Below are 17,031 nucleotides of genomic sequence, written 5' to 3' on the forward strand. Positions count from 1 at the left end.
ATCAGGCACAGTGAAGAGATTATGTGAACTGACTAATGGTTACGAGGCTTTGAAGATTCAACAATTTGACAACAACTGGCTCCCAGAGAAAAGACAAAAGGCAGACGAAGAAACTGGAGGATATTCAGTAGACAGAAAAGTCATATTCCAACCATTGGAAGACAGATAGTAACTTCGAAGGAGGAGGTCATCATGAGAAGCTTACCAACAGAGAGAAAAGGTAGAATTTTAACCAAACTTGTCTGAATCTCCCAGTGGATATAATGTTGCTTTCTCTCGTTATCGTTGCAGTGGAAATAACCAGTTTTAACGTGGCCTGTTACTCTCTTGTGGCTCTATTGTGTTTCTTCTCCAGCATAAAAAAAAAAAAAGAATGAATACAAAAAAATCTTTGGACACAGAAGGGGACAAAATCAGCCTGTGGCCCTGCACCCCCCCCCCATCATTAATTGTACATGGGACGGTTCTCACCCTGCTTCCCTACTCTACCATTTTCCACCAGACCCAGACGTGGGGGACCAGGGGTGTTTGTTGTTTTATAAAACGCAGAAATCAGGTGTTTGCACAATTTGTGTGGCCTCTCATCTGAGACCGCTGCAAGTAAAATCAGGAAAGTATTGTTTTTAAAGATTGTTTTAGTAGAAAAAATAATAACCTTGTATGTTATCAACCACATTTTCCTTCCCTTGCCCTCCCTGCTTTTTCTCTCCTTTCTACTCAGTCCTCTGCTCCTGACTTTACCTCATGCCTCTCCCCTGACCCCAAGTGTTGTTAGAAAGTGCCCTTAAGCACTGGTCCCGGATCAAGCGCTATGTAGCTCAGGATGGCTCTGGTAAGGGTTAGTTCAGGGAAAGCAGATCCTAGACCAGCCCTGGAGGGCAGTATTTGGAGCCCTCCCCTCTTCCCCTTTCTTCTTGTCACTTTATCCTTTCCCATCAAATGGTGCAATAGGACATTTTATTTTATTTTTGTAAAATGGGTGGGATTTTTTTTTTTTTTCTGGGGAAGGCTCTGTGCCATAGATATAAATCGGTGCACAAATGAGCTGTTGTGATCTTTAACTGGTTAAAAAAGACAGAAAAAGAGAATCACAATTATTGTCATTGTTTGAAAAGCTAGAGGGTATAACTTACTAAAAGTCAAAGACAATTTTTGAATAGCACTTTTTTGCTCTTTGCTTCCTTAGTGAAGAGTGGGGTAGTTATTATTATGGGTATCTCTTTTGTTTCTCTGTAAACAGCTGGATGTCTGAAAAATATATATACCGGTATTTCCATATATGTGCATTTAGGTCTGTGTTTGTGTGTGTGTGTATGTTTTGGCACATGCAGACAGTGGCTTATCACAACCAGTCTGTTCTTGCTCCACATAGCAACTTAATCAATAATATATTTTTCATTGTATTCTACATTGTTCTCTAGAGACAGTATTTTTATAGTCACCGTGACTATTTTCTCGCATCTTGACTGTTATCAAACCCACTTGATTCAGGATATATATGAAATATATATTCAGGATATACAACATATATGCACACAGGTAATAGAAGATTTCGTGTTAGGGCTGTAATGTATGTGCAATCACATGCACACGTGCACACACCCACACAGACATATGTGCATACACACATATGTGTGCGTGTACACTGTATGATTGTGCTTAAAATGAACTGTGCTTACTTTGGAGAAGGAATTTTAGGATGAGCAAAGTGAGTGTTATCTCATAAGCAGGCATGTTGACCATGTGCAATATTTCTAAACAACAAAAAAAACTAAATATTGAAAATATTAAAGATCTAACACAATGTCTTATATCCTTGAATTTCTTTCACATCCTTGAATTTCTCTTACATTTGGTCAGTTTAAAATATTTGACAAAATTGTATGCTTTGTGCAGCAGTTAACAGAATGTTTCAAAATGACCTGATGCTATCTCCTAAATTATTTTAGTACCTACCTTATCTTCGCTTTCCAAAATGATAATGGAAGAGACAAGAGTGTAGTTGACTCAAAATCCTCACTTGACTTTGTATAACTGGCGGTATGCTATAATACGGATGTACACATGCAGAAACTTTACACATCAAGGCAATTTCCTGCAAGACCTAGAACATACAGCATGTACTGCTCTGTCTGATCTTTATCAGGTATCTTAGTGTTAAATTAGTTTAACAGTTTACTGGATTAGAAAAAGCCTTTCAGATAACATCTCAGCCTTTCAGGGTGAGGTGTCATTTAAATCAAACTAAACTGGTAAGAACCTCACTGATCAGTTGCTCAGAAGGCTTCACCCATGAGACTTCAGAAAGTGTTCATGAAGGTATATTGTAATACAACTGATTATACTCAAGACCATTAAAATGTGTATTTGAAGTTACATAGCTATTTTTTACTTTTACAATAATTTTACAAGCAGTAAATTAATTACTATCTGTCTGAGGTGACCCAGTAATTTATAAGTTTAGTATGGATAAAAACTGTAAGAAAAAGGTGTTTGGCTTCTCAACTTTAGCAGGTTACATTTAATTATGCATTTTTATCTGAGGAAATTTATGTTAAATGTTCGGTTTTATGATTTACTGTGTATATATATACACACACACAATGACTTTTACTCTTCGACCTACATCCATCGTTGAGAAATTTCAAATTTGTAGTTGCTTTCTTTTGTGAAACCTGGGCAGCGAGGCTAGTCAGCAGCTACTTCGAACTTCATCTCCCAGGTGGCATTGCGAGAGGTCTGTTTCTAGGTGTCTAGCAACAGCTATCAACCCAGACAGCCGGCGGCAACCAGAGCTCTATATTTCAGTGTGTCTCTCCACGATTATTCGCTGCTGGGTATTGATGATTAATAGTCGCTTGGCTGAAAATACTGAAAAAATAACCCTGACCCCTACACAGAGATATGAGCGGCAGCGGCCGGCCCAGGCCCAGCTCGTTTGCTGAGCCGCCAGGGGTGCCAGGAACTGCCGCTGCATGCGCCGGATCAGCCGCTGCCGTGGGGAGCAGCACAGGAAAGTCCGGGGTCTCGCAGGCCTCCGGTAGCAGCTCATCTGGATGCTCTAATCTGAAGCTTTCCAGTAAGTTTGTGTTAGCTAGCTATATCAGATAACTTTCGGTCTGTGTTTTTAAGTCTCAATTACAGACCATTGTTGTGTGTTTCAAAGCCCAGCGGAAAGTCGCTCTGCCGTAACGGTAACCATTTGCTAACGTGTTAGCAAGCTCAAATGCTAACGTTAGCCACTTGTTTGGTGTGTTCCGAGTTCCCTGTTCGGATAACACCGGTCAATTGTTGTACCTTTGCTAGTATCAAACTAGGCAGATGTTTGGTCATTTGTACCTGCTGTAACATCAGCTTCCTGAATGGAATATTGGACTTACTACAGCAAAGTCGAAATATTAGGACGTGTTTGATTTTATTGTAGTCGAAGTGTGAGAATTGAAGTGGGCTATACCGTTCTTTGTGGCCAAGCTAGACTCATACAGTACTGAACATAGAGCGCTGCGTTAGTGGTTCTTTTTATGGGCGTCGTCCAGAGTGCGGCATCAGCCATCAGTCTGGGTCGGAGAAAAGCCGAGTGAAAGTTGTCATTTCACCAAGGTCACCTGTGGGGCAAAGAATCAACAGCAGGTGGCCGACGCCCGAAGGATACTAGTGATACTCATCCAGCACAGGGGCTGGACTGACCGCTGGTGTTCTAACAGTGGGTGTCCTCTGTCAATGCCTCTGTTTCATCACAGTGGCAGGTGGAAGCAGGCGTGTGTCCTTGTGTTCATTCAAACATAAAACAGACAGTGGTTTGTGACTCTTATATTAAAACTGGAAAGTGGAGGTGATCTTATATACCGTAGTTTGACTAGTGAGATTGTTTTAGATTATTTTTCAGGATAGAACGTTGTCTTGGATTGAGAATATAGCCACATATGTAAGAGACATTGATGATTTTTTTTAAAATTTACTTATTTATAACAGATGAACACACATCAATCATTGATGTGCTCATGAATAAACTGGAAGTACAGTGTTTTGTAGCAGAATGTAGTATTTTTGAATATCAAGTCTAAAATGAAAATAAGACATCAGCATTTCTGTACAATTTTATGTGTTTTTTAAAATTATTTTTATTACATGAATACTACTACTTTTTGGTTAGACAATTGACGGTATCTTCAGGTGACACTTATGGAGTTGGACCACAAACAGTCATTGTGGTTATAGTTTTTCTCTGTTACTGCAATGATATTTTAAAAAAAGGACTTTTAACATTTCAAGCAGCTATATTTCCATCTTTCATCATTGAGAAGCACAGTTTCTTTATGGCTGACATCATCATCTGTCCAGTGAAAGATACATCTGGCGGATGCGCTGGGACACTTCATCAGTGATGTATCCCAGGGTCATTGGGAGTTTCGCGTCTTTCAACACCCAACACCTAGGTAACCTATTTTGGGTGATCAGTCCCTTGCCTGTGTCCCTGCAGTGTTTACCCACGATTCTGCAATCTTGATCCAAAGCCACCTTGGGGCTTTCTCTGCGGCTTCAGTTGTGGATCTTAATTGCCTTCTGTTTTGTCTCTCCGCTGACTCCCAGCCGTGTGAAAACTCTACAGAGTGAACACCCTGCAAATCCCCGGCAGCCCACTTCCAGGGGCTCGAGGACCGTTGCCTCCTGCACTCCACCACCAGCTCCTGGTACTTGGTTTGCTTCCTATCGTTAGCCTCATCCATGCGCTCCTCCCAGGGCACAGTGAGCTACAGAATGATCAGCTGCTTGGTGGAATCTCAGACAATAATCAGGCGAAAATGAGACAAAACCTCGTTGACGAGGGAGGGTTGGGAGGGAACTTCAGCTACCTGCCCAGGTCTCCTCAGGCGGTGGTGAGGAGGCCAAATTTTGCCCGTGATTGTATGTTTGGCTTCTCTCCAGCTCTATGGAACCTGATGGTACATGTTTTGAAGTGGCCCTTTGTTGGTGTTAATAGCATTAGCTATGCTGTCAGCAACTACCCTAAGCACCTGGTTGAGGCGCAAGTGATGCCGTCCATTTCCAAGGGCTTTTGGGCAGCTCCTGATTAAATGTTCCAGGTATCCCCATCTTGAGCCACGGGGACAGGATGATGTCTCAAATTTACCCCAGGCTTGGAAGGATGTCATAAACATCCTGGACTAAAAACCTGATGTGTTGGAAGTCTGCTGTCTGGATGTTGGGCCAGGTGATTTTACGTTGAAGAACATTTTCCTATTTGATCCAGGCTCCTTGCTGCCCCATTCCCATCATCCTGCTAGTACTAATACTTCCTCCGCACCTGCCCTCACTTCCTCCTGAGTAAGATGTTGGTGCTCTTTGCCTTAAGCACTGTCAGGTCTAGTCGCTGGAAAGTAGCCAAAGCCTGCACATCCTGTTGCTGTGGTCCCCACCAGTGCCTTCTGCCTCACCCGCGACTCAGCCACATCTTGGGTTTTCCTTGTGCTCCATTTCCTGCCTGTCTACACCTGGATACCAGCTGATTCCACCTTTGGATCTCTGGATTCTCTGTACGGCAGTGCCTCCCACGTTCTGGACACCATGAACTCTTCAGCAAGGCCACTGATTGGGAGCTGCAGAATGTTGTTGGTGCCACACAGAGCAGAGCTGCTTGGGCTGCATGGAAAACCAAGCCATCTTCGCAGGTAGCTGCTGGTCTCCCTCTCCATGCTCTCGACTGTTGTTCCAGGTACTGAGTACACTAGCAGAGGCCACAGGATCCTGGGCAGGATGGAGCATTGGTAAATCCAAGTCTTGAACCTCCCTGGCAAACCAGTTTTGTCAGGATGGGATGGCGACTCCAGCCAATGAGAAATTCCTTCTCTTGAGCACTGGACACCTTGATTTTACTGGCTTAAAGCTCATCCAGGTTATGGCTTCTCTAGACCTTGGAGAATCCCCCTACTGCCAGCAATAGATGTCGTGGTGACAGTCAGGTCATCCATAAAGGCTCTTATTGGGTGCTGGCATATAGTCATGGGGCCCCTGCACTCTACTTCTGCTGATTTGAGTATCATGTTCATGGCAGGGTCAAAAAGTCTGAGATAGTTCTGCCTGTTACGTTGCCTTTCTCAAGCCGGTGCCGGTCTGATGTCTCTTACCCAGCAGTGACTCTTGGCCTGAAGTTGGTGTAGTGATCCAGGATATAGTCTGTGACTTTGCTGGGAATGTGATGTTGGTGGAGGACGAGTTCAACAAGCTTGTGTGAAATGGAGTCATGTGCATTGGCGAGATCAAGCCATAGAACAGCAAAGTCCCATTATACCTTAAAATGAAATTTGTAAATTCACAAGATGGAATTAATGTTAGAGAAAAATATGTTGTTGTTTTCCCTTGCACAAAACAAGTATGTGCAATCTTTTTGGAGGACATACAAGTTATGATCATAACCATGTGACCAATGTATTATGATGCTCCCAAGCCACTGTTTATGGATGGATGGATAGATGGATGGGGAAGGTGGTTACATTTGCAAAAAACTATTGAACTACTTGAAACTACTTTGCTTTGTTTCTGTACAATGTGTTTCTCATGTTGCTATTTGAGTTTAAAAACCACCAGTAAAGTGATATGAATAGAAAACTACATGTGTGCAACTTTATTTCCTTCTGAAGACTTCAGTTTCTATATGTAATTACTGTACCAGGTTAGTGATAGGATATGTGGAGTTCAGACATAATGAACAATTTTTTTTATTGTTGATCGAATACTGACCTTCAGAAAGTAAATTATTTTCATTTTTGTAAAAAAAAAAAAAATTACCAGCAGAAAAAAGCCCTGATCCTTATATCAAGAAGGATGTCCTTTATCGTGATGTCCTGCATTTAACTTTGCAGTGTATGTCCATCTATGTCTGTGTCCATGTGTTTGTGTGTTTGTATGTGTATGTGTGTGTTAGGGACCACAGGGATTCAGTCACAGTTTCACCTGGAACAGATTTAAATAGTACGTTATTAATTGTAGAATTGTTGTTGGGGTTATTTTCTATTGTGATTGTGTTACCTGTGTATCGTCACCCTGTTGACACGCTTTAATTACATTTTAGTGCTGAGACTGCTTGCGGCAGGGAATAACAAAGTGCTGTATGTTTCACTGGTCAGAGATAATAGCATGAGCTGAACAGTCAGCAAGTTGGGTCTACGACCTAAAAGTATTAAAGAGAGGACATCAGTGTTATTGTTGAATAAGAAGCTTGAATCAAATCTTACCAGATGACTAACTAGTAAAAGCAGTGTCCTGGGCTTGTGCTAGCCATTCGCCACTTTGCCATAGGCGAAGTAAATTCCATATGGCCACAAGGTTTTTAGCTTGTGTAGCCACAGTGGTGTTCTTATTTTTAGGAAAAAAATTCTAAAGATTACAACTTTTTTGGACTCGCAAAAATCCCTGATGTCCATTCTTAGTCTGGTTAATCTGGTACAGTATTAAGTATTCTATTTATCTTTTGAAGCTTCTTAAAGTTAACCTCCAGTCACTCGGCTGACCTCAACATAATTACTCAAATGTCTCTTCAATGAAGATGCAGCCCAGATGTCGGAATCAAGTGTCCTGAGTGTCAGTGGTTCTATATTGACATTATTGTGAAGTGACTCCATAATATTAGTTATTGTTAGTGGGAATCTTATTAATTGAATCCTTTATGGAACCGTTTAAACTCTAGGAAACAAATAAGACTTTACCCGATGGAATACGTGGTGAAGTGAAATGGAGCTTTGGGAAATTAAAATATTACTCTGTATTCTTGCCCATGTTAGACAGTGAGTAAATCCCACAACTACATTCATGTATTTTCTCATCTCTTCTTGACCTTCTTTCTGTTTGTTTCTCAGGAGACAGTGGAAAGGTGACGACAGTTGTGGCCACACCAGGTCAAGGACCGGACCGCCCACAGGAAGTATCCTACACCGACATAAAGGTATCAAAACTAAAACCACTCAGCATCATCAAATGAGACTTTTTTCTTTACATAGTAATATTACTTTAATACTTCATCTTGTGATTAAGATATTATTGCATTGAATATGATCACTGCAATATAGTTGGCTGAGGTTGACATAATTGTTATGACCAGACACAGACTTGCTTTATAGTCTATTGTCTGGTGGCTGGTCTGTGTCTCCTCTGATAACATCTGATGACATAACTGTGTTAGTGACAAGTTAATGAAGTCTCTTGTATAGGTTAGTTTGAATTGAAGTTTTTTCATTTCGCAGCTTTTAAGGTTACAGTATGCATCTGTGATAGTTTGCAAATGTTTATTTATATTTTCTTAATGAAAAGTCAGCAGCCTGATGCTTCTTGAGTTTTAGCGGGATTCAGTTTCAGTGATGAAGCTGAAGTTTGTAAAAGTACCAAATGAAGCAGTTGTCCTTTTTTGAAGAAAAATGATGAATGAGAATAGAAGTGTGTGCATAAAAATAATTTTAGTAATAATTTTATATCTGATAGGATTGTGGAGTGAATTCATTTTTATTTAAAATGAAAAGCAAATTATCTTAACTCTGACTGCTTGACATTCTCATTCAACAATAATTGAAATGGAACCTGGGCACAAATGAGATAGTTGAAGGTTGTCCTTGGTGGTTGGAGGCTAGTGTCCAAATGCTGATTCTTATGTTGCGATGCTGGGATCACGGCTGATACCTTCTAGATGTACAAACTTCATGACATTTATGAAAAATTCTGGTAAAACTGAATCATACAGAAGTAGTTTAACAAAGCATGAAGAAGATTTTTCGAGGTTTAAGATCATCTGGTATTTTTATTGTTTGTAGCTGAAAGTACGAAGGATTAGTGGATTGTTGAAAAGTATGACTAGTGAGGAATATTTTCCCATAGGAATGGTTGGGAACTTTATCAGGAAATATTTCAGAAAGTATGAAAGATATGATAAATCACAATAGAAGCATATCATCAGAGTTTTCCAAACATTTTGACATTTGAATGAAGTCTATGATGAAATATTTGTAGTAGTTAGCATTAAAATTCCTTAACAATAAAAGCCAGGACTCGCACTGTTATTTCTGTATTTAACCTAACTCCACCTGGTTCTTTCAGCTCAGTGCCTGACTCTGTCTCTGTGTTTGAAACCTTTGCAGGTAATAGGAAATGGGTCATTTGGTGTGGTTTACCAAGCTCGCCTCATTGACAGCCAAGAGATGGTTGCCATCAAAAAGGTTCTGCAGGATAAGAGGTTCAAGGTAGGGCCATCGTACTTTGCATTGTCAGTGTTTTTTTTCTTATATGGTCTTAAATTGCGCCCATAGTCTTTCTTTAGTTACTCATCATCCCAATGTTTCTTCTGTTCATACATCTCTATGTTTTGTGTGGTTCTCCTGCTTGCGAGACTGTCCTGGCTTTGACTGATGTTTGATATGTGTCTCACGTGCACTCGTGTGGTACCTTGTCAATGTAGAATCGTGAACTACAGATCATGAGGAAGCTGGATCACTGCAACATTGTCAGACTACGTTACTTCTTCTATTCCAGTGGAGAGAAGGTACAGCTTGTTTTTTTTAAATATATATTCTGTTACATCTGTATGTCCATTGTATTAATTTTTTTTGGAGCACATTTTACAAACTACATATCAACCATTGCCAACCTTTACATCTTTTTACAGTTAAATTTGAAGTTTAACCACCTTGTTTTTCCAAAGTATGAACCTGTGCTAAAATGTATGCAGCCCTCTTCTGTTAGTCTGTCTGCAGCTTTTCAGCTACACATTGAATTTGTGATGGACATCTTCACTGACTGGTTGTTCATGTTAAGATGAATTAGTTCCCTGAGAAGAAAAACTGAATTGAGATAATAAAGTAAAAAACCTGATTTCATAAAGCCGCAAACAGAAGGCTTTTATCATTGTTACTGATCATTAAAATAAGTTTTTATGTCATTACGAGCAATGTGAATCAACACAATAGTTTGTCTTTGTCAGTGTTGGTTCTTTCATTGTCAGTTTGGTGTGTTTCCTACTTTTACTTCTTGGGACTGAAAATTTTCCAGTTCGTCTCATTTATTAAGAATAAATGTAGTGACACTTAATGAAAAAAATTGAATATTGGACTTGGCCATGTGACAGTTGTTGGAATTTCCCTTAATTTTTCAACCCTATTATTGATATTGCCCCAAACCGAAAAATGACTGGAAAAAAGGACTGGATATATTACACAATGGACAGTCTAAACACAATGATTTGTCTCTGTCATGTGTACAGAAAGATGAAGTGTATCTCAACCTGGTACTAGACTTCGTCCCTGAGACAGTCTACAGAGTTGCCCGGCATTTTAACAAGGCCAAGAGCATCATTCCTGTCATTTACGTGAAGGTAATTGCTTCTAAAGTGGTTTTAGTTGAAGTGTTGAGAAGTGAGACTTTTAAGAAAAGTTCAAAGAAAGAATTGTTATTCTAATGTGACTTGGCTGTATTGTCTGTTTGTTGTTCACTGTATTGGACTCGTCTTGTTGTTTTCCCTCCTCAGGTCTACATGTATCAGTTGTTTCGCAGTCTGGCTTACATCCATTCACAAGGTGTGTGCCACCGAGACATCAAACCCCAAAACCTTCTTGTGGACCCAGAAACTGCTATCCTCAAGCTGTGTGACTTTGGCAGGTGAGCTGGATGAGTGGAGGGATTTCTCTACCACAGGAGTTTAACCACAGCAGAAATTTATCAATCTTCTTGTTTAATTTGTGTAGAACAAAGAGAATGAACGTCCTCGCCGTTAACTTTGGAGAAACTCTGACCGAGGCATAAAATGTCCTCTGGGTTATTTCTCCTCCAAACTGCAGTGACAGTCATGATTTATCACAAGCTGGCCACATGACCAAACAATAACCAAATATTAGTGAATGAGACTCTTAACTGCATGCAGATGCTGATATTTGGCTCTGTGGCCCTTGGATTCGTGTCATTCCATGCTGGAATCTTTTACTTTTGTTTTACATGATTGTTTTGTGTTTCTCCAGTGCCAAGCAACTGGTTCGTGGAGAGCCCAATGTGTCGTATATCTGCTCACGGTATTATCGCGCCCCTGAGCTCATCTTCGGTGCCACAGACTACACGGCAAACATTGACATCTGGTCGGCGGGCTGCGTACTGGCTGAACTGCTGCTTGGACAGCCCATCTTCCCTGGCGACAGTGGAGTGGACCAGCTGGTAGAGATTATCAAGGTGAGTGTCTCTATTGGGTGTCTGTGCTGCTGACATGTTATGTTTTCATGTGTTCCTAAACTCATCATAGGGTTGTTTGATCTTCCTGTGTTTGTGGTTTTTGTGTCAATAACTTAACTCAGGGTGTGTTCGCTTAGTATTTAGCTTACAGTCCTCTAACAACTACTTTCAGGTTCTGGGAACCCCGACAAGGGAACAAATTCGAGAGATGAACCCAAATTACACCGAATTCAAGTTCCCTCAGATTAAGGCCCATCCGTGGACCAAGGTACGTAAAGACCAGAAGACAAACACAGCAGGATGGCGAGCCATCCGTGATGCCATAAAGTGTCCAATGTGCAGTTAATTCTTAGCAGATTCATGGCCATTAAATAATATTCTCCTTTTTCCTCAGGTGTTTAAACCTCGCACTCCACCAGAAGCCATTACTCTCTGCTCCCATCTGCTGGAATACACACCGGCCTCCCGGTTCTCCCCGTTAGAAGCCTGTTCACATGCCTTCTTTGATGAGCTGCGTCAGCCCAACACGCGACTGCCCAGTGGCCGGGACTTGCCTGTGCTCTTCAACTTCAGCTCCACAGGTAGCAACAGATTCTAGCATGGTTAACTTAAGGGTTTGATCTTAGTCACAGCACCTCAATCGTCCATTGTGTCTGTCCAGACGGGTCATTTTATACTAGTTACCAAGTATTGTTGACGTTCTCTCTGGTGCATTCACCATCTGCTTACCACATGATGATATTTGTGTTGTTATAGACTGAGACTGCGATGAGGAGGTGTAGTTCATGCTCCCTAAATGATCCTGCTGTTATGTAATGCTGTGCTCTTGATTTTTGACTCCTCAAGGAATAAAAGCTTCATCTTGTGTTTTGCAGAGCTGTCAATCCAGCCCCAGCTAAACTCGACCCTCATTCCTCCTCACGCTCGCTCTCATACAGCCGCCTCCACTCACGGTGGGAAACTCTAATGTTACTAGTGTAAATCCACTTTAATGTATCCTTTCTATGTCGTTCATATCAATTAGCTTTTAATTTGTTACAAAGCTAAATCATTTTGTAGCAAAATGCTGATCTGTTTTATGTCCTTAAATGATTATACCTTTCAAGCTTTTCCTGGTTTAACAGTGATTTATTCTTGATTGGAAAATGCTGCAGAAAAGAAAAAAAAATCTAAAACTTTTGTCCATCTCTATATGTAACACTACTCTGTGAATTACAGAGAGTAGGTTCCACAATAGTCTTTTATTATAAAATTATTCTTAGATTGCTGTAAATTCCACAGCAAATATCAGATGTAGAATAATGAGATGAATTAATAACAATTGTTTTGCTTTGGAACAGAATAGTACACAATAAGAAAGACAGTTTGTGTCCATAACCTGAACTATTTAGTCCAGTGAGCCCAGTTCGAAGCAGATCAGGGTAAAGTGATATACGTAGTGAAAGTGATATCTGGTTTTGTCACCAGATGGCAGTATTAGACATGAAATCAGTGTTCAGAAAATCCCTTCTGATGAAAAACCACATTTACTTCAGAGTAAAGACACATGGACTAAACATGTTTTTAGCCCTTAATGTGACCCACATTTGAGTACCTCTGATGTTCAGTAAAGTGAATCACATACTGTTGTGATGTTGGGTCATTTAATATGGACTCTTGTCTTTTCTTTTGTCCTTCAGATGTTACTGGTTCAGACTCATCTCAACACAGTTCAGTACCAGGATCTCTTAACAGCATCTGAAGCAGCTTCTCACCTGCCTGTCTCACCATTACCTCATAGACACACATGACACACACACACACACACACACACACACACACACACACACACACACACACACACACACACTCTACTGCTCTCTTTCATGCTGTTAGCCCTCGTTTTAGATGATCAGCAGCTCCCTTGAACAAACAAATAATTGTTGTTTAGCTGCCAGGTTTGGAACTATAGCGGACTTCTGCAGCACAGAAACACGTCGCTGCTGCTCGGGTAGTGTATGGAGGTTCAATAGTGGGGGCTGGTCCTCTGTAATATAACCTTTTTTAATCAGTATCTTTTCTTTTTCTTTATATTTGAGGTTATTTATTTGATAAATGCATCATGTGATCACACATTTTATCTCTGGTGGTTTTTCCCCACTTAGGTTTGTTTTTTTATATTCTTCTCTTTTGCATTCCTCTTAATAAGGGTCGACCTGTACACTGCCCGACCAAGACTGGCCCCACATAGGTCATCAGGATAAAGAAGATATTATTGTACTCAGGAAAAATTATGAATTCGTCCTGTTATGTTATTTTACCAATCCTGCCTCTTGTTTTTGGAATAGTCATAATCTTGTTCCTTTGCCTTCTTGCGGGGCCGGTGGAGTAGAGGACTCTCATCAGCACCAAGTAGTGATGAGCAGTTTGGCAGGAGGTGTATTGGATGGCCCTCACATGGACTCGTTTTCAGTAGCCTCATCTATTCAGAGGTGGCATCTTATCCATCTAAAAACATTATTTGCTTAGTTCTGCCCAATAAAAGGATTTGTGTTCCTCTCGTCTGTTCACGCTGTTTATACTTATAAGTTAGATTCTTCTTCAGCCCTTATTTATTTATTTATTTTACCAAGGAAGGACAGGGTTCTTTATTTCTAGGATAGACATTTGTGTCTGAATCATCCAGAGAATGTTTTCTTGACTCTGTTCATCACCAAATAAATTCTCATCATTTGTGAAGAAAGTGTAAATGTTCAGCAAAAGCCGATAATGGGCTCCTTTAGAACCTGAAGCTTTCAGAACCTCGCAGAGTAGAGTGATTGTTGTGTAACTAGAAGTGCATTGCTGGACTGTACAGTGTGCTCCTTGTACTCTGTTCTAGCAGCTAGCCGCTTATCTTCAGCTCATGATTAAATGAAACCAGCAACGCTCTGGTTACCGTGGTCCTCAGCTACAGCAAAAGGAAACGGACACTTGAACTCTAGTAAAGAAATTGTGTAACCGCCTCTAAAGCAGCCTTCACCAGTTTCCCCTGTCTTTGTGTGCTACAAGTAGTCTACTGGAGAAAATGCGCGTCCTCAGAGGTATCTTTGCTAGCTAGCTTCCACTTAGCCATTATTTTCATCAATGATTGCTCTGTCGGATATTTTCATAGTGAATGAGCCTCATGAGAAATGCGGATCACAAGTTTCCCTTTGCCCAGTCTGCTTCTTTGTTCAACTGGCAGTCAAAAATCTAACAGCTCTTCAGTAACACCATAAATAACAAAGAAGCGTTGCAACTGTCTGTTTTGAGCAGCTGGAACCAGCAGATGCATGACAGCTATGGAATCACAAACAGTTAACGAACTATTAACCCAGATCATTTCCTTTGGATCAACTAATAATGGCAACATATCTTTTTTTCTGATCCAAGCTTTCAAACAACAATAACCCTGAATTGAGCAGTTTAAGAGACTGAATTTATGTGGAAGGATGCCACTGATGAAGGCTTGGATAGCTCAGAGTTCTTTTAAAATCTCAATTTTTTAGATAAACCATTTTAAGCTATAAGTATTTAAATACGGTTACTTGACAGCTCCTTTGTCGATATACATTCATTTAGAATGCATTTGGCACTTTTCCAAACTTCAAAACATTGTTTTAGGGTGGAATGTTTTAAATGTCTCTATAATAAATACGATTCCGTTGACTAATATTGGCAGATTAAACAGATTCCATTAAATCAAAAAGTTACTTGGTGGGATTCCTGTTCAGCTGAAGGATCATTTATGTCCTGATGTCAGTTTGCTCTATGGGAGGAAGCAGATTAAATGCTGGAACGGAGATTTCATATATTGTTGAACTTGAAGGGGATGTTTCATGTATATTTATTTATTATATTTGGTTGAGAACTGGATTACAGGAACGAGCTTTGTAGCAACGTTAGTGTGAAGTTAATCTCATAAATGAACGTTTTTCGATTGATCAAATTGATGTGAACACAAGCAGAGCTTACAAGTGAAATACAGTTGTGTGCTGTAACGTCTGTCTTTGTGAAGATCAAATTTTCACCCCATGTGATCGAGAGTCTTGGTTAGGGTCAGGTTAGGGTTCGTTGTGTGGGTCACAGAATGTACAACCAGAGTCGTCTTCATGTATGAACGTCCACAACTGTGTGCATGTATGTCTGACAGTAATTCAACCTGCAGTCCAGTCTGAACAGCCAGTGTTTTATGGAGTAGAGCAATCAACAACACATATTTTAGCAAGCTGTGCAGTCCACTTGAAAGTTTGTAGTATAGTATATTTGATACTATTGCACGATGCCTCTACCTGCTGTTTGTAACTGCAGCCATGTTTGTTTTGAACCTTTTTTAAAGTAGGTGAGGAGCTCTGATGAGCCTTAATGCTTTTTAGGTTCCTCCACACTGTGCACATTTACATTGGTTTCCTATAAGGATAGAGGAGAGCATTTTTTACATTCCCTTTCCATCCGAGACTTTCCTCCCAGCTGCTTCTTTGAGTTTCAGATATGCTCAGCTCCCATTCCTGTGGGCTGCTGCCGACCACACCGTTTCCTCTGCTGTGAAGGGTCCAACCAGCATGTTGGATTAACCCTTCTGGGTGTGTCACACTCAGAGCTGTCAGACTCTCTGTAGCTATGAAAAGGTGTTGAAAACGCTGCATCCAGCAGGAGGAGTCCCACAAGGCTGATTTCTCTCTTCCATATCTCCCTCTTCTCTGGACAACATTCATTAGTTTACCCCATCATGCCAATGAAGCAGTCCTAGTTCATGCATTTTTTTGTAAATATTTTTATTTTTTCACAACTCAAAATGTAAATACTGCAAAGGAAAAGCGAATCGGCCTACTCCTTATGTTTGTTGATGATCTTTCTCTCTCTTTCTCTGTCCTGTAATCCAGTGAGGGTTAGCTGTAGCTGTTTACGTTGTCACTCAGATGTCCCGTCGGTTGTGTTGTCTGTCGACTTCCTGTTTCTATAATGAAAAGTTCCAGGGTTCTGACTCAAAGTGTCCTGTTCTTATTCACTTGAGAAAATAGGACCAAAAGTCTGAGGCACGTTGGGTAAATGTAAGAGCACAGCAGTCTGAATGTGGTCTCTCCAGCATGTGTCTACACACACACACACACACACACACACACACACATACACACACACACACGATTTCCTGTGAAGCACCTTAAAGAAAGTAACTGATTCTTTTCTCACCAGTACATCAGCCAGGTGAGACTCGAATTACAGGTCCCGGTCCCCCCATCAAACTTTATTAACTTTATCTTGGAACAGAACTCTGTTCATATGTTGACACACTATTACATTATATAATTACTGTGCAGTATTGAGAAAAGTGATGTAGCTACAGGTCACTGGTGTCTTCACAGGAAGTGTTTTGTCGACTTGTCATCTCAAACATGTTTAGGGTGCTTAGAAGTCACACAATGTCCAGCTACTACCCAGCATGGATGAATTGTGTGGAATTCAGAGCCTCATAGTGTTAGACTTTTGTGTTGTGATTGTGTTTGTGGCCAGGAGACCTACAGAAATTGACCGTTTGAACTGATTTGAGTTGTGCTTTTTCTGTTTGTGCTTTTAATTCCTTTGAAAACTCAGCTCTGTGTTGATGTTACCTCCCTTGTTTTAACTGAAGGAGAATCTTATCTCTTTAAGTTATTGTTTGACCTTTATTTAATTTAACTGTGATGTCATTCTGTCCTGGTGGATACTGATGGAGGGATAGATGGAGAAAGAGAGAGAAACTGACCTGTCTGTCTGTCCTGTGTATATGATATGGACTCATTTACTGTAATAAAGTGATGAAACTGTGTTTGAATTGTGTGTATTTTCTCTATTTAG

General features: G+C 40.5%; 1 protein-coding gene across 1 annotated transcript; it reads left to right on the forward strand.

The window, feature by feature from the left end:
• The first annotated feature begins 2,760 nt into the window (after nt 1–2,760).
• LOC137607314 (glycogen synthase kinase-3 beta-like) lies at nt 2,761–17,002 on the forward strand. The gene is made up of 11 exons (XM_068332995.1): nt 2,761–3,079; nt 7,854–7,939; nt 9,123–9,224; nt 9,440–9,523; nt 10,241–10,351; nt 10,505–10,635; nt 10,992–11,196; nt 11,369–11,464; nt 11,591–11,777; nt 12,072–12,149; nt 12,876–17,002. Exons 1-11 carry the CDS (start codon nt 2,905–2,907, stop codon nt 12,935–12,937), a joined length of 1,317 nt encoding a protein of 438 aa, XP_068189096.1. The 5' UTR covers nt 2,761–2,904; the 3' UTR covers nt 12,938–17,002.
• The last annotated feature ends 29 nt before the right edge of the window (nt 17,003–17,031 follow it).

Source organism: Antennarius striatus, chromosome 14 (genome assembly GCF_040054535.1).
Source record: "Antennarius striatus isolate MH-2024 chromosome 14, ASM4005453v1, whole genome shotgun sequence".
Taxonomy (NCBI): domain Eukaryota; kingdom Metazoa; phylum Chordata; class Actinopteri; order Lophiiformes; family Antennariidae; genus Antennarius; species Antennarius striatus.

Bases quoted from the DNA above. Each gene is read 5' to 3' on its own strand.
- LOC137607314 (XM_068332995.1), top strand. From the start codon at position 2,905: ATGAGCGGCAGCGGCCGGCCCAGGCCCAGCTCGTTTGCTGAGCCGCCA. The intron at 7,940-9,122 runs GTATCAAAACTA...AAACCTTTGCAG, and splicing joins TATCCTACACCGACATAAAG to GTAATAGGAAATGGGTCATT. The intron at 11,197-11,368 runs GTGAGTGTCTCT...AACTACTTTCAG, and splicing joins AGCTGGTAGAGATTATCAAG to GTTCTGGGAACCCCGACAAG.